Below are 18,092 nucleotides of genomic sequence, written 5' to 3' on the forward strand. Positions count from 1 at the left end.
TAACTTTTCTATCAGATTTCCAGCTGTCCTTAACAGATCCTGCAAAAAATAATCGAAAAGAGAAAGCAGAGACATGGATGATTTGTTCTAGAGCAGGATCGAATGACACATCCATTGGTGAATGGGGGCCACTCCCCTCACACCCACCATTGTCATGACCTGACAAACCCCAATCCTGCACTTATAACACTTAACACTATAACACTTATAACACTTAACACTATAGAGAGACTGCATTTATTGCGGCAAATGTTAACATACATTTCATGGAGAAACAAGTACAGATAATCCATAAATATATGAAAATCTTTAAGAGAATAAATAAATAGCAAAAGTAAAAGACACAGCCTTCACCTATCATTCAGGAAAATGTTCAAGAGATAATCATAGGGGCTTCCCTGGTGGCGCAGCGGTTAAGAATCTGCCTGCCAATGCAGGGGACGTGGGTTCGAGCCCTTGTCCGGGAAGATCCCACATGCCATGGAGCAACTAAGCCTGTGCGCCACAACTACTGAGCCTGTGCTCTAGAGCCCGCGAGCCACAACTACTGAGCCCTTGAGCCACAGCTACTGAAGCCCGCGTGCCTAGAGCCCATGCTCCGCAACAAGAGAAGCCACCGCAATGAGAAGCCCACGCACAGCAACAAAGACCCAACTCAGCCAAAAATAAATATTTATTAAAAAAAAAAGATACTCATAATATCCTGCACTGGAAGGGAATGAGCAAAATGGCACAGCTATATGTTATGCAAAATTACATGTACAAAGATATGCAGGGCAGCATTGCTTATGACCCAGAATAACTGGAATAAAAAATCTAAATATCTATCAGTGGGGTGCCAGATAAATAAATTGTGGTAGAGCCATACAATGGAATCTTACGTGGTTATTTTTAAAATATTAGAATAGTTCTATAAGCAAAAATAGAATGATGTCTATGATACATAAGTGAAGGAAAGCCAGGGGCAGGGCCTGGCATAGAGAGCACTGTAGCTTGAGTGTGATGTACATACTTGGGTGCCTCAGGGGCTCATTCTATAGAGGTAACTGTGGCAATCTGTTCTATCGGTTTGTTTATACCAGATGCTCATCTCAGACTGAGCCTGTCCAGAAAACTAATTACCTCACTTCATCACTTCTTTTTCTTAGGAGTAAGAGGGGTAACATCTCCGCCCATCTCATTCCTTCTGAGAATCTGATGAAACTGTTGGATCTTCTTTCCAGAAAGGTCAGGCATAAGCACATGCAAAATTCTGTCTATAATTTCAAACTGAATTCGCTGGAGTCCATCCACAGATGTCTAGAGATCCAAAGCTCCTAAGCAAAGAGCTCTCTGTCAAATAAGAGCTCATGGTACAGTATCATGCAGAATTCCAGGAAAGCCTTATGACCAGACCTAGATGGGCAGGCACTCTCTCTGGAGTTTAGTGGGTGCATAGCACCTCATATATGCTCTCAAAGCCTTGGAAGGGCAGGTGATACAATCATATGGGTACAAGACCGACCAGAGACCTAGATGGGTTCCAGTCCATTCCTACTCAGCCTACTGGTACCTTCCATCTGAGAGCGAGGGTAATTAAACTTTGGCTTTATTCTTTCCAAAGAGTAGCTTTTCCAGTAGGCATTGTGCCACTGGAAAGACAGCCTTGAGGAGCTTTCCTGAAAGAAGAGAAGAACAGCTAGAGCAGCATCTCTTTAAGTGAATTCAAGAGCCCCTTGTGGCGCAGTGGCCCTTGAGGACAGATGGTCTCCTAGCACCTGAGGTACAGAGTGGTCCGCCTGAACAATTGATATATTCTATTTAATAAAGCAGGGGAAAGTATAGCACATTTTAGAAGAGTTCCACCAAGAATGAATAAAAGAAAAGCTCTGGAAATTAAAGGATTAAACTTTATCTGTAAAATTATTTTTCTGAATGCAACATTCTCTAATTGAGGTATTTCTGAAACACAGAAATTATAAAGGATGAAAGGGGACTTCCCTGGTGGTCCAGTGGGTAAGACTCCGCGCTCCCACTGCAGGGGTCCTGGGTTCGATCTCTGGTCAGGGAACTAGATGCCGCATGCATGCCGCAACTAAGAAGTCCACATGAGGCAACTAAATGATCCCACGTGCTGCAACGAAGATCCTGTGTGCCGCAACTAAGACCCGGCTCAGTCAAATTAATAAGTAAATAAGAAATTATAAGACGAAAAGTGTGCGATTCTTCGTGGCAGCTGTAACTGCCCCAGGTAAGCAAGTGCTTGCATCCTGTTTCTGCCAGAAGACACCAGTCTCTCCTCAGATTTGGTTAGTTTTGCCTTAAGACTTCAGCTCCCTGATGAATTTGAGAAAAGTCATGAACTTGAGGTTTAGCTTTACTTATTGCTGTAAGGGCGGGAGTGGCTCTCTTTCTAGTCCTGTACCTCCCAACCAGAAACTGGAAGTCTCTATTAGAGAAGTTGAAACAGAAAAATGACATGATCTGTTTTAAATATTTAAAAAATAACTTTAACACTCATGAAAAAAACAATGAACCTGGGGGTGGGGACTAGAGTGAAAGCAGGGAGACAGAGCAAGCAAGGAGGCCACTGCAATAGCCCAGGTAAAAAAGTGATGCTAGACCACGTGGTCCAGCAACGCCACCTCTGGATACTTATCCCAAAGAACTGAAAGCAGGGTCTTGGGAGATATTTGCACACCCATGTTCACAGCAGTATATTCACAATAGCTAAGAGGTGGAAACAACCTAAATGCTCACTAATCGATGAACAGATAAAGAAAGATGTGGTACAGGTACAATGGAATATTATTCAACCTTAAATAGCAAGAAAATCCTGTCACATGCTACAACATGGATGAACCTGGAGGATGTTAAGTGAAATAATCCAGTCACAAAAGGACAAATACTGTCTGATTTCCCTTATGTGAGGCAACTAACATAGTCAGACCCTGAGAAACAGAGTGGTGGCCTCGGGATTGAGGAAGGGGTGGGGAAAGGAAGCTGTTGTTTAATGGGTATCGTGTTTCAGTTTTGCGAGATGAAGTTCTGGAGATCTGCCTCATTGCAATGTGAATATATTTAACACCCTGAACCATAGACTTAAAAAAGTTAAGATGCTAAATTTTGTTACAGGTGTAAAAAACAACAAAGAAGAGACGGTGGCATGGGCTAGTAGTTACAGGGGTCACAGGAGGACTCCTTGTGGGAACACGCAGTTTGCCATCTGTGATGGTAATTTTATGTGTCAATTTGACTAGGCCATGAGGTGCCCAGGTGCTCGGCCAAACATTATTCTGGGGGTCTCTGTGAAGTTGTTTTTGGATGAGATTAATAGTTAAATCTGTAGACAGTAAAGCAGATTGCACTCCCTAATGTGGGTGGGCTTCATCCAGGCAGCTGAAGGCCTGCGTAGAACACAAAGGCTGACCCTCCTGGCAGCAGGACTCTTAGCATGCCTGACCGCCTCTGGGCTGCGACATGGATTTTTCCTGCCTTCAGACGTGAACAGAAACATTGGCTCTTCCTGGGTCTCCAGCCTGTTGGTCTTCAGACTAAAACTCTACCGTTGCTTCCCCTGTTCTCAGGCCTTTGGGCTCAGACTGGAGCTACACCATCAGCTCCCCGGTCTCGTGCCCCCCGACTCACCCTGCACACCTTGGGACACGGCAACCTCCACAATCACACGAGACAATTTATCATGCATTTCATACATTTCAATAAATTTAATGTTTCAATAAATTTCATATTGTATGTGTATATATAAAATTGGTTCTATTTCTCTGGAGAACCCTGAATACATCACTACAGAATATAAACCCAAATTTCGTAATAACCTATAACTACTTTAAATGTTTTATACAATTTACCCATTTCATTTTTCAGTTTGGGCAAAAGAGATTGAATATCGTTTTGGGGTACACACATAAAATGTTTAAGACCGAGTGAATAATCAGTCAAATAGGACTTTTTAACCCTTCAAAATATTCCTGAGATTCATGACATAAACGAAAAGGTATTTAAAATCTGTGATTCTGCTTGGAATGCCTTCATGAACTGGGTTCGAAGTTGTCTGCTACAATTCACGTTTAGACAAATACCAATTTCTCTAGACTATTTAAGGCTCTTCCTTCTATTCTTTCCCCTTTATCCCTCTCCCTGAGCAACTCAGCCATGGGTGCAACCCTCCACCCAGGGAGCAGGAGCAGTGGCCTGCTGCAGCATGTCGCGCCCGCACGGGAAGGTCTCAGTGCAGGAGGGGGGCACACTTGCAGGAAGCAGTCCTGAGTGGTGCTGCAGCCTGAGCAGGGTAAGGCAGGCGTCCAAACTACAACGCCTGTAGCCTGCACAAGTGCCAAGGTCATGAAGGTCAAAGGGAGACTGAGGAACAGGTCTGGGCTAAATGATACTAAAGAGGCCTTTAACTCTGCGAGATGCCTGATTCTGGTCTGGATACCGTGCTCTAAAGAGCAAAATTAGGACACCTGGCACAACCTGAATGAGACGTGAGGATGAGATCAAGGTGAGCGCCCTAATTTTGGTGGCTGTATTACGGTTGTGTGTGGGGGAAATACACACCCAAGTATTTGGATGATGATGTCATGTCGATAATTGTCACCCAAATGGCTGATGAAATGTTCTCTGTACTGTTCTTACAGCTTTTATACAAGTTTGAGTCTGTTTCAAAGGAAAAATAAAAACACCTTTAAGGACCATGCATCTGTCAACATTTTCTGACATCATGGCAACAACTGACTGAATTGGGATCAGTGAGGCTTCCTAATTTTAGTGTAACTGTTTATTTCTCCTTCCTGTTTTAAAAGACAATTTACTTCTTGCTCTCGTGGGTTTTCCCTCATTTTCTTTAAAGGAAAGTTTTATGGGATTTGTCCTTGAAAAAGACTCCTGCTCAGTGTTGATGCTTTTAGAACTGAAGACACTTGAGACTTGATGATGTACACTATGCGCAATCGTAAGTGAATAATATGATTAAAAACACCTGACAAGCGCTTACAGGACAACAATGTCCATAGCTCTTTTTTTGTTTAATACAGCTTCGTTAGAACTTTTGCTGAATATTTTATTATGGTCTTTTTGTTGGGCTTTAAATAGGTAGTGTTCTTGCTTTCCCCCAGCTCTGACTGAAGTACTGTGAGAATGCAATGATTACCAAAAATAGAAGCAAACAGATGTTTGGAATCGTGTCACTGAGTTGCCTTTGCTGTGTCTCTTCCCTCTCTTCGCTGGCTGTACGATAAATTCATTTTAATTGCTACTGCGATGCCTGTGTGGCCTGTCAGGGACACACTTAGTCCTTCAAACTTATACATTTACTTCCTATTAACCACCTACTTAACTGCAGAAGCAGTCACCACGGAACCTAGTTGATTTTTAATCAGGAAAAAAAATTTCTTAAACCTCCTTGTATTCAGGGAACTGTTCCAGATGTGGAGACAAGAAATTAAAAGGGCCTATTTTCAGATCCATTTCATTTCTTGAAATTCAAAGCTATTCATTTTCAAACACTTAAACAGCTCTTACTCTGTGCCAACCACTGTCCTACGTATATTAATATTATTAACTCATGTCATTTTCAAACAATTCCATGAGGCATTTTCTACTACTGTTATTTTATTGATGAGAAAAGTTAAGATACAGAAGTATAAATAACTCACAGCCTCAGCTAGAAAAGAGCAGAGTCAAATTTTGAGGACAGACAGCCTTGCTTAGGAGCCTCTACCCCACACCACGTCACTCCACCTCTCTTGCTAACGAGGTGTGTCCTGGATGAGGAAGAATCTGTAAGTCGAGTGACGCCTGGAAAAAGATAAAGTATCAAGTGTGACCAACTGTTGCTCTTCACTTAAGGGGTGTCTGTTGTGAGGGTCCCCAGTATAGCAGTTGACTCCCTATAGGTGGACCCTACTGGGAATTCCAGTCCATGGAAATCCTTCTAATGGTGAAGAAAGGCATATCAGAGAACCAGGTCCATCTACATATGAGGGAAAATCCAGACCAGTACCAGAAAGAAAAGCTTAATTATAATTCTTAATTACAAATAAAAGAAAACAAAGATCCCCATAGTTTCAAAAGGAAAAGCCAAAGTAAATAGATAACTGACCCCAAGAAATAAGAGATGCTTCTAAGACAAGTGCAGGCTGCCTTGGCTTTGCAAGGTTCTGGCAAGCACGAGCTTTGCTTATCACCATTGAGGGAGACACCACCCGTCCCCACGAACACAGTTCCTGTTAACAGCTACTACAGTATATCATTTGTGAATAACTGCACAGAGGATAAACTCTGTGGCTAGCTCTTCAGTCCACAATTCACCGAGTAAATTACACACACACATTTCTTTCAAAGTCTAGTGATTGGTCACCAAGCATGTGTTATTCAATCTTCACAGAGGCAGCAAAGACAACAAAGCATGTAGTTGTGTTGCTGCCGTGTCTCCCAGCAATAAACCCAAGTGACATTTTACAAAAATGGAGAGCTAGAACAGGAAACTGGCCAACAAAGACAAAAGCACAGCAAAGAAACAAAGTGTGAGAACGATGGAAGTGAAGTTTGAATCAAATGTAAATGGGGTTATGGAACAAACAGTGGACCATGGGCGTGTTGACAGTGCAACATTGAGAGGCTCAGAGATGCAGCCAAAGGGACTCAGTGAAGACAGACTTACTGAGATGAATAAGGAAAGCTGTTGTGATGAGAAGGACGATGATGTCCCAGAGGAGGGATACCATTAAAAAGCTACACATTAAAAAGAATCCAGAAGTATTTCATGACCAAAGTTAGAAATATGACAACTCACCAAGGCATAGAGAAAAATGCTTGTAAGTTATGTGATGAGAAGGCAAGCACTGTTCAAACTACTATTGATTAAGTTTGGGTTTTTGTTTTTTGCTTTTTTCTTTTTTAACAAAGACACAGAATACTTTCTCAATATTACTAATATTTCAGATAGTATATTAAATATAAGTTCTACTATTTTACATTTTCCTTTACAGTTATAACTGAAAGCAAAAGACTTAATATTTTGTAAAATTTTATAGGCACAGAACAATCATATTTTTTTCCTATTGATTATTAGGACCATTTTGCATGTTTTCAGCTTGCGTGTTTATTTTCTCTGGTCCCATGCAAAATGAGGCCTGTGTGTATTTAAATGATTTCTTAGATGGAAGGGGAACCACTAGATTGAAAGAAATTTGAGAAACACATCAATCAGTTAGATCCCTATTCAAATAAATACGCAATAAAAACATTCAAGGAAATTTGACTACTACTGGATATTTAAGGATATTGAGATTACTGCTATTTTTAGTGGTAACGACGATATTTGATTATATTTCAGCAAGAGTCCTTAGAGTGACGTCAGCGAGACAGAGGAATAGGAAGCTCCAGACCCTCATTCCCACGCAGAGACAACCACCGAGCAGGGATACACAGACCACAGAAACCAGGGAAGAGGCTGCAGCACCAGGTGAGCACGAAGCAAGAAGAGCCACACAGGATGCAAGAACATTCCTCGCATTTTGCCTGCCCTAGTCCCTCCCACTCCCCCAGTGAGGACAGGAGACCAGAAAACTCCCAGCTTCTCTCCTGGGAGGGAAAAAAAAGAGTGACACATGAGTCCAAAGTTTTGGCTTTTTGAGGGGCTGCCTAAGAGACTAGTTTCTGTCTCTCTGACTCAGGACACTGATGGGAAGGATGCCAGGTTGGGGGGCCCCTGAGAACAGTCATGTTCTGTCCAAGTTATACGGTGGGGAATGCAGTACCACAGACAGACACCAGAGGGAGTAAGAGACTGCAGGCTCCGGAAAAGAAAACAGTGGCAAGTCTAACTAGGAAATCATACACACAAGCCCAGAAAAGATGCATCCCCAGAAAAGGGTTGAAAGGTTCCCCAAATCTCTAGCTGAGATGACTTCCCCCATACGAGGCCAGTCCAGAGACTGGGAGAGGTGGCTGTTTTTCCAAATGCCCAATTCCCAATAAAAGATTACATGGCATACAAAGAAAAGGGAAACACAGCCCAACCACCTGATCGGAATAAGTCTCCAGAAGCCAACCCCAGACAAGGAGAGATCCATGAACTACCAGATAATTCAAAATAGTAAAGGGTGGTCGATGAGCTAAGAGAGCACAGATAGGGCTGCCCTGGCGGCGCAGTGGTTGAGAGTCCGCCTGCCGATGCAGGGGACGCGGGTTCGTGCCCCGGTCCGGGAAGATCCCACGTGCCACGCAGCGGCTGGGCCCGTGAGCCATGGCCGCTGAGCCTGCGCGTCCGGAGCCTGAGCTCCGCAAAGGGAGAGGCCACAACAGCGAGAGGCCCGCATATCGCAAAAAAAAGAAAAAAAAAAGAAAAAAAAAACAAAAATAAAAACCAGAAAATAAGTGCTGATGACGATGTGGAGATACTGGAACCCTTCGTGGGAATGTAAAATGGTACAGCCACTAAGGAAAACATTAAGGTTTCTCAAAAAATAAAAAAATACAGTTATACCTTATGATCCAGCAATCCCACTCCTGGGTATATATCCAAGACCTGAAATGATCTTGAAGAGACATTAGTACTCCTGTGTTCACTGCAGCATTATTCACAAGTCAAGAGGTGGAAGCAAGCCAAATGTCCATCGAGGGATAAATGGATAAAGAAATGTGGTGTATGTATACATATGTATGTATGTATGCAAATATATGTATGTGCGCAATGGAATCATTAGCCTTAAAAAAAGAAAAAAATCTCATGGCACAGGGATGCACCTAAAGGACATTATGCAGGATTCCACTTACATGAAGTCGGAAACACAAAAATTAGAATGGTGGTTGTCAGGGCTAGGGGGAGGGGAAAATGGGCAGTTGTTTACTGGGTATAAAATGCCAGTTTTGCAAGGTGGAAAGTTCTGGAGAGCTTTTGCAGCAATGGGAATATACCCAACACTACTGAACCGTTAAAAAAAAAAAAAAAAAAAGAAGAGTCCTTATGTTTTCGAAGTGAATACACTGAAAAATAAATGTGCACCAAAAATATGTCTGGTATTAAGTTCAAAATAATTTGAGGGTTGATTGGGGGAGAGGATGGAGTTATACATGAAATAAGACTGGCATCAGCTGACAATTCTTAAAGCTGACTGGGTTCATTATACCATTCCCTCTACTTCTGCATACGTTTGAAATTTTCCAGAATAAGGGAATTTTTTTAAAAAAATTGACAACATGAAAAAAATCAATGAAAGTGCTAGATGAGAAAGTCCAAGAAATGTCCCACACAATAAAAGACTAAAAGAGCATATGAAAGAAAGCGACACACAGGACCTCCAGAAGGGTTATCCAATCAATAGGAGCCTCAGAAAGAGAAAGTAAACAAATGGAGGGCAAAGCTAAAATAATGAGATTGTCTTTGTCCAGCAGATGGACATTACTGCATCTCCACTACTGGTAGGAATATAAATGGGCAGTCATTTGAGGGCATCCATTTGATAGTATCTTCAAGTTTCTTTTATCTAACCTAGAAAAACATTCATATACACACCCACAGTAAATGTTCTTTAATACCTGACTTTCTAATTCTTTTATATCAGCCACTATATATAAATATCTACAATTCAATCAAAATTCAGAAATTCAACTTCCAGGAACGTATCTTATATAGTTATACAAGTGAACAAATATTAAAAACGTATTTACTGAAGTGCTTTTAATAGCAAAAAAGCAGGAAGTGTCTATTAAGTCCATCAAGAAAGAGTCCAGTTAAATGAATTAAGGTGCACTCACACAATGCAGTACTCACTGAAAGAAATGAGGTATGTGCAGATACAGAAACATCTCCCAGATACATAGACAAAAATAATTTACAGAATGTTCAGTATTCTCATTTGTATTTTTAAAAAGGAGATATAGATTTTATATAGCTAAGAGGAGATAGATAAAAATCACATACACTATATTCACGTGAAAAGTTCTGAATATAGTATTAACAATACCTTTTGGGATGGGTTCTATATAAAGAAAAGCACTTTATAGGACAGAATGTACAGAAGAATCAAGTTCTTTCATTCTGCAAGTTTAATTTGCTAAGAAAGTGAAATATACTGTTCAGAGAATGAAGGAAGTTAAGAACTGACTTAGCTCCTTACTTTCAAAAGGCTGAAATTTTGGCTCTGCCAGGTTCTCCGGTAGAGTTAGACCAGCTTAGTCACTTTTTTGGTGAAGAAGGATGCAGTCAGAAAGGCCAGGCCCCTGGGGATTCAAGTACACTTCTCAAAATGCCCTTGTAATATGACCAATACCACTGTCAGCAGTGTACCACATATCCTGGGGGAATCAAGGTCCCCGTGGGAGAAATCTATGCACTTGGCAAACCAGTCTTGGTTTTTTTGGAAAATGTCTCCCAGAGAGACAAAGGAACACCCAACACACCCTCGAGACAGATACAAGTACCTTCATTTTGCACGTGATAACTGAGGCTCCAAGAGGTATCGTATCAAGCCCACATATCCAGGCAATTACGTTTGGAACAGATTTGACAGCATGGCCAAGAATTCTACACTCCTGCCCATTCACTTGACATCCCAGATCCTGAACATACATACTTAGGGACGTCAGGTGAAAAAATCTGATCTAGCAACGCGCAGCCTTATGTTCCTGCCACGTTTCGTGTAGCCACCACGTCTAGAAGTACTCTGTGACCCTACAGGGAATGAGGTAAGGACCGCAGAGGCCTCCCATTTTCAACCTTCCTCTCCCTCCCTAACCCATACAAGCTGGCCTACGACACAGAATCACTGGCATCGTCGCCACTATGTAAACTACCTCTACTTTGGTTTGCTACTAGTAACACTTGAAGGCCCTGTAGGGGTTTTATTTCCAAGCAGGCATTTTGAGTGTTTAAAGGATTGAAGATAATAGTTCCCCAAATCTTAAGTGCCGTATTTTAGCTGTATTAAAGGCCCTAAGTATTGCTTACAGCTTAAATACAACTCCAACTATTTGAGTGTGATAAATTACAATTTGTGAAGCATCAGTCACTTTGGCATGCCATCGGCTAAACTCCAGAACTGTACGAAAGCCTTTAGGCTGTTCTTTCAATACCTTCTGACTTAATGATGCCATATTTTGCACAATAATCTACTCTTTAGCCGTAAGTAGCTTAGTTTTCACAGAACTGAGATCTTTTTACAACCAGTTCTCAGGATATTGATCACATATTCCAAAGACTTCTGAGTTGCAATACACTTAAGAGTACTGAAACAAGCTTGCTGGAATTTCCATCTGGGGCCACACATTACCAGGTACTTGAATGTTAAAATGATCTTAACCACTACCATAACAGCTCTTTGCACTTCTAGCGCAAAGAATCCTGAAAATTGGGCTAGAGGACAAGTTAGTAGTTTTGCTGCCAGGCTGATTATTTTCTTCCCAACTTCTCGAGTTAAACTGAGAACACCAGCTTCTCTAGGAAAGGAGAATGGATCGCCGCTGGCCTCAGGAACCGAACCAGACTCCTGTCTAACTCTTACTGAAGTCTTTACAGCCCAATGTCTATAGAACAGTTACAATGAAACCTTCAATTCTTCCTGTTTCCCCAAGCTAATTAGTTTAATAAAAGTTGATGATCTGGTTTAATGCTGTTACAAATGGTTAACCTTAGCATAGTTCTTCCCAGGTTCTGCACCACTGAAATCCCTTTTCAAAATCCCATGTTTTGTGGAGACCTGCTAAGAGAAAAAATTAGAATCAAAAGGACCTGGATGTTGGAAAGAACAGCAGGGGGAGGGTTAAGGGATGAGAAGGGCCATTCTGAGTGGCTGTGTGGCGCGTGGTGGCCAGGCACTGGGAGAGAAGACAGAACAGGAGGGTCTGTGGGCGCTGAGGCGCTGGTGCGTGGCACACAGCCGGATGTATACAGAGATCTGAACACTGCACAGATGGTAACCGAAGCCAGTGAACAAGGCAGTCCAAAGTGGACTAGACCCCAGCCCAGAGGAAAGGCGGGAATCTCATTACTGTGATTCTACTAAGAGTAGCAAATAGGAGGACCTTTTCTGAGAAGAATTTTATCATTTGTAAAATGCTTATATACTTGTCAGAGGTACTTCTTGAAATTTTCTCTAACAGAAAAACACATATTTAGCAAATCCATCGGATTATAAACTAATAGCAAAAATTTAATACTTTTAATGGGACATCAAGATGGATTCTCAACCCATAGGCCCACTGAAATCTCAGCTATGCTATTAAGCCTAGGACGCCGGGCAAGTTTAACCTCAAAACCAGTTCCTATGTCTACACAATGGGAACATTCAAGAAGATGTAACACATAAGCAGAGCCCGGTAGTTAAGCAGTGTCATCAGCTACTGTGCCAACAGGGGCCTGAATAAACGGAACGTGACCTATGCGATGTGCTTTTCAGGCCTAAGGCTGACGTAAATTTATGAAGCTAATGTCTATGTGCAAACTACTCGTTAATGTAGCCTCCTACTGGACGACCTACATACATTCAGTGAAAGATAATTCCACGAAGATTATGTAAAACTCGTCTACAGATGTAACCTAACGTTAATCTAAGCACTGGGATCGTTTCTATTCTCATCTTAAAATATCAAGGCACCGGCGTCTATAAAATTAACAAAGTTTCAAAAACATTTCGAAATTTGCCAAGTTTAAAAGGAGCCATGACCACCGGGCAGAGCCGGGGCTGGAAACCTAAGGTGTTACCTTCTCCGAGCTACTTGCCCTCCAGTGCGTCAGGCTCTTAACCATGGCTGTACACGCGAAAATCGCCCCAGAAACTTTTGACAATACCCCGTATCTATCAAGTCAGGTCTCCCAGAATAGAACGCAGACACGTGTTCCTGGGAAGGGCTCCCACAGGCGGCCAGAGCTGTGCGTACTCACCTCCAACGCAAGGTCTCACACGTTCTGTAGCTAATGCAGTTCAGCGTTCAAATGTCAGGTGCAAACTGACTCAGTGGGCCCTGCAAGATGCAACGAGGAAGAGCGGAACCCAGGCTACCCACCTACTTCTCGTCACCCTGCTTACAAGGTGCAATGAATTCCGGAGTACGACTCCCTCCCTAAGGCCCGTCAGGGTCAGGAATGAGAGCCCACGAAGCTTAACGGCCGATTATCAATTTATTAGAGCCGCTGGCTCAAGCATCTGCAATGGTGACTTCCACCTCGACTCCGGGCTCGATGCTGATGGAAGTGATCTGCTTGACGATCTCGGAAGGGCTGTGCAGGTCAATGAGGCGCTTGTGGATCCTCATCTGGAATCGGTCCCAAGTCTTAGAACCTTCCCCGCAGGGGGTTTTCCTCGTCGTTATTCTCAGGGTCTGCAGCAGAAGACAGAGGACACCAGGCACCCAGGCTGCGGGAGCGCCGCGCTCCGCAACCCCCCGGCGGGGCGCTCCGAACAGCAGGGCTGCGCGCTAGGCCCGAAGCCGCCCGGCGGCCCCCCGCGCCCCGGAGCGCCAAGGCTCTCACCTTGGTGGGCATCCGCACCGGCCCCTTCACCTTGAGATTCTTCTCCTTCGCGCCTCTGATCAGGTCGGCACACACTACAAGCGGGGAAAAGCGTCTGGGCCCTCGCTCACGACAGGGGCGGCCTTACCGGCCTCCAAGGCCGCCGGCTCAGAATAGCGTACGCGACTATCACCGCAACTCAACCCAGTAAGCATCTCCTCATCGCCAGCGGCGGGGGGAGGGCGCGGTCCACGCCGAGGGGCCGTCCTTGCTCGGCCTCCTCGAGCCTCACAAGCCCAGCTCGCCGCTGCTCCCGCCCGAGCCCGTCCCCCGCCCCCCCCCCGGAGCCACCGCACTGACCCTTCTCCAGCGACTTCACGTTGCGGCTGGTGAGAGTGATCCGAATCCGGTGGATCGCCACCTCGGGCTCCACGGGAGTCTTTCCGGTGTCTTTAAAAGCCTGTTGTCCCACAGGTGAGAAGATAAAGAGGCACCTTGGAGGCAGCCTATCACCTCCCGGGTACGAGCGCGCTCACCAGCCCCCTTCCCCGGACAAGCGAGTCCCGTCTCCTCCCGCCAGCCCGGCACCCCCCGAGACCCGACCGGGACGCCCCCGACTCACCATGGCTGCGGTGCGGCTTCCTGACCGACTTGTTCCTCCGCGAGAGCGAACAGCGGTGAGTCAGGAGCGGGGGCCGGAGAGAGAAGCCCGAAACTCCGGGACAGCTGCTACCGCGTCTTCCTCCAAGAGGCACGCGTGCGGCCTGCCGGGCCCTTATATAGCCGCGCTCGCGTCTGCATCCGGGTCCCGCACGCCCCTCCGCGCTGCCCCGGAAGAGGAATCGCCTGGCGGGCTCTAAGGCGGAGGCGCGAGCAGAGGGGCGGCCAGGGGCGGCCGCGCGCGCTCCCTGTTGGCCCGGCGGAGTCAGAGCGCCGTCGGGTGAGGCGCAGCCGCGGTCCTCAGGGCACCTGGCGGGGATGATGGGGAGACTGCGACCTGGCCTAAAACTCCACAAACGCCTCCGTCCTGGTGCGCCGACCGCCGGCTTCTAAGGAGTCAGAACGACTCCTGTGCTTGTGGAGTCTACCCTGCAAAGCTTCTTCCCGTACAAACCGAATCACTCGTGCTCTAAACAAACGGGTAACTCTTCTGAGTTAACTCACGTGGATATTAGGGGAAATGACTGATAACCTGGGTCAGTTTTTATTCTTTAAATTAGCAGTTATTTTTCATAACCTGGAACATTCCTTCGCGGTATTTCATCTTCTGGCTTCCCAGACCGGCAGAAGCATGTGCGGTCTGTTTCTGAAAAGCACCTGAGCGTGGTTCTTCCCCCTCCCGGGACGCGAGGGCGAACACGCCGGGCTGCCGCGCCTGCCCCGGGGTGTGTCGTGCAACCCAGGCCCCGCCTGGAGACCCCGGCTCTCCACCTAATTCGAAAGCGTGTTATCTCCGGAGAAAGTGATGTTGGATGAGACCCTTGAGGACCTCCCTAATACTCCTTAATACTAGGACAAAGTACAGTGGACAGACCGAGAGCTGGCCGCTGACCTGGGTGGCCAGGAGAGATGAGGACACATATCCTTAAAGATGACGGAGTGGTTACGTAGGACGAAATAGGTGAGTTGGGCTTTGATACGGGGCAGAAGCAAGAGTAAATAACGTCGTATGGTTTTACAGGTGAACCTGAGGGCAGAAGAGTTATTTGTTCAGCGCCACAGATCTGACCCCTCCAATTAGGGGCCTTTCTTGAGCCTTTCACTTCTGTTCCTTGGAGAGGAATTATACTTAAAACGTACATCAGATAATACCGTTGACTTACTTATTTGGTGATGATCAGGCACAGCTAATACCTGGCTTTCTTCGGCTCACAAAGAATATCTACTAGATTTTGCTTCCATTTAACAAATAACTTAGGGCTTCCCTGGCGGCGCAGTGGTTGAGAGTCTGTCTGCCAATGCAGGGGACACGGGTTCGTGCCCCGGTCCGGGAAGATCCCACATGGCGCGGAGCGGCTGGGCCCGTGAGCCATGGCCACTGAGCCTGCGCGTCCGGAGCCTGTGCTCCGCAACGGGAGAGGCCGCAGCAGTGAGAGGCCCGCGTACCGCAAAAAAAAAAAAAACTTAAATGTCAAAATTTGGATATTTTCCAGTTCAGTTATTTTAAAATGTCATGCATTGGCTGTAAATACTTTATTAGTAGAATTTGCAGCAGAAAGTCCGAAAACCAGCATTCTTGTTTTACTAGTTGTAACCTCAATGAGACTTCACAACTTAGGGCTTTCACGTTTGGCGTGGCTACCAGCCACAAACAGACAAAAATGCAGTTGCCCAAGCTCCCTGGGCGGTGATCAACCCCCGCTGCATTAATACCGAGTACGAATCTTCAGAGAAAGCTTACTTGAGTAGCATTCAGGTTTTACCAGTGCTCAAAAGACAGCCAGAAATTCAATGGTGGAGTGCTTGAGAAGTACATTTGTGGGGTTTTTTCAATAACAAATCTGGTGCATCTATTCTTAGGTTTCCTTGATTATAGAAAAAGAACTTCAGCATAGTAAAAGGCAAGATATGGCCCAGCATTTATGGGAAAAATGATTGATGTGACTAGCACTAAGGAAACAGCTGGTTGAGATATTAGACAAATGCAATGAAAAGATCACTAGTTTGAAGTTTATATAAGATTTCGTTTCAAACATTTTGTCATATTTTCCTCTTGAAAGTTATCAACTGCGGTAGTCCCCAGATTTCAATTAAAAATGTAATATTCTAACATTAGATGTGAAATAGTCACTGGAGAAAAATTAGATATTAACAATAAGCACAAAAGAAGAATAAAATGCAGAACCCCACATTTAGAGATAAACCACCTGTTTACACTTTCAGATACATACATATCCCTTTAAAATGTGAGCTTATACTGTATATACAGTTTGGTAAGCTTTATCCACAGAATATTTTGCACAATAAATATGCTTCTGCAACATTCCTTTTAATGACTGTACCGTATGGATGGGTCATTCATGATTTATTGAACTAGTCCTCTGTTTTTAGACACTTAAGGTGTTTTCCCCGCTTCACCTCTTACAGACAGTACCATGAGGTACATGCTTCTAGACCAAGATTTCTCAGTCTCAGCACAGTTGACATCTGGGGACACATGATCATGTCTTTCCTATGCATTGTAGGATGTTTAGTGGTATCCTGGCCTCTGCCCACTAGATGCCTGTACCAGTCCCTCCCCTTCAGTTGTGACAAACATGTCCCTAGACATTGTCAAATATCCCCTGTGGGGCAAGACCACCCCCAGATGAGAACCACTGCTGTAGACACATCTTTCAACTCAGCCTTAATGCCTTAGATCAATGACTAGATACACTTATTCTTTGGTGGCTTCATCAAAGAATAAGCATATTTTAAATACTTTGGTATTAAGTAAATTGCCCTCTGGGAAGGTTATGCCCCAATAGATACTTCTTCCAGCAGTGCAATGAAGATTTCAGTGTGAAAAATAAAATTAAATTTCTGTCTCATTTTAAAATTTAAAAATATTCTTTAAAAATTTTTTATTTAAGTATAGTTGATTCACAATGTTGTGTTAGTTTCTGCTGGACAGCAAAGTGATTCATAATATATGTATTCTTTTTCATTTTCTTTTCCACTATGGTTTATCACAGGATATTGATTATAGTTCCCTGTGCTCTACAGTAGGACCTTGTTGTTTATCCATCCTGCATATCATAGTTTGCATCTGCTCACCCCAAACTCCCAATCTTTTCCTTCTCCACTCCCCCTTCCCCTTGGGAACCACACATCTGTTTAAGAATTATTCTTCAGACCATTACAAAGTCTTTGTTTTCAATATCTGTATCCATATCCTTCCTTCACTAATTTTTGTAGTTCTTTGAAAATTATCTTGTAAAGCCTTTTACTGCAGGTATTTGTGTCTCTCTGTGGACAGCCATCTACTGGTCTTTCGCTGCAATGACAGTGTCATCAAACTATTACACTTCCAAAAGGAAATTAACAGCAGTTAAAAGTGACTCAATTCATGGTACCCATGTATATGTGTATGAAGAAAATGCTAAAGACAGATTGTCAAATGAGTCTGCTTAGACACTATTTTTTTGTATAATTTTTGATCTAAATAAAATTGATGGGAAAACTCATCAGTGTGAACTTTCAGAATAAAAGCCAGAAAGAAAAAGAATAAGAACTTTCTCTTGTGCCCACCCGTGCCATATGCTAAGGGGGTGAAATGTAGAGGCAGTTCATTGGCTTTCCTAGGGTTACAGGTGAGGATTAGAGCATAGGATAGCCAGCACCATTGCAAAAGGACTACCTGTGTTAACCTCAATCTGTTTGATCCTCGCGTCAACCTTGGATTCATGTTTTGTATCTATGAGGAAGCTGAGCTTAGGTGACTGGAAGGTCACAGGAAAAGCCAGTGTTTGAACCCCAGAGCCTGCGTCTTGGCCACTATGCTAGACTATTTCTCAGTATATGTTATGTCTAATCTTTATCACTAGTAGCATTAGTATATCTGAGAGGTTAAAATCCTATTATGTTAAATAAAATGACATAGAAGGGCTTTATAGATTTCACTTTAGTTGGGATCAGAAATTTCACTGAGCTACTAATATGT

At 44.0% G+C, this 18,092-nt stretch overlaps 1 protein-coding gene, 1 long non-coding RNA gene and 1 other non-coding gene across 3 annotated transcripts in view; all 3 read right to left on the reverse strand.

The window, feature by feature from the left end:
- Positions 1-11,112, reverse strand: part of LOC117203323 (uncharacterized) — a 36,474-nt gene extending 25,362 nt beyond the window's left edge. Inside the window, exon 1 of the long non-coding RNA XR_007472734.1 lies at positions 4,558-11,112. This is a non-coding gene — a long non-coding RNA (uncharacterized LOC117203323). The remainder of the gene's footprint in view (positions 1-4,557) is intronic.
- A 1,989-nt stretch (positions 11,113-13,101) lies between these two features.
- On the reverse strand, positions 13,102-14,230 carry RPS20 (ribosomal protein S20). Its single transcript, XM_004275004.4, has 4 exons — positions 14,073-14,230; positions 13,811-13,910; positions 13,472-13,545; positions 13,102-13,320 (listed from the first exon to the last, which is right to left on the reverse strand). Exons 1-4 carry the CDS (start codon positions 14,073-14,075, stop codon positions 13,138-13,140), a joined length of 360 nt encoding a protein of 119 aa, XP_004275052.1. The 5' UTR covers positions 14,076-14,230; the 3' UTR covers positions 13,102-13,137.
- On the reverse strand, positions 13,612-13,678 carry LOC117203356 (small nucleolar RNA U54). The gene has a single exon (XR_004486087.1). It is a non-coding gene; the product is annotated as a small nucleolar RNA U54 (small nucleolar RNA).
- Positions 14,231-18,092: the final 3,862 nt, after the last annotated feature.

The sequence above is a fragment of the Orcinus orca genome, chromosome 17, assembly GCF_937001465.1.
Source record: "Orcinus orca chromosome 17, mOrcOrc1.1, whole genome shotgun sequence".
Lineage (NCBI taxonomy): Eukaryota > Metazoa > Chordata > Mammalia > Artiodactyla > Delphinidae > Orcinus > Orcinus orca.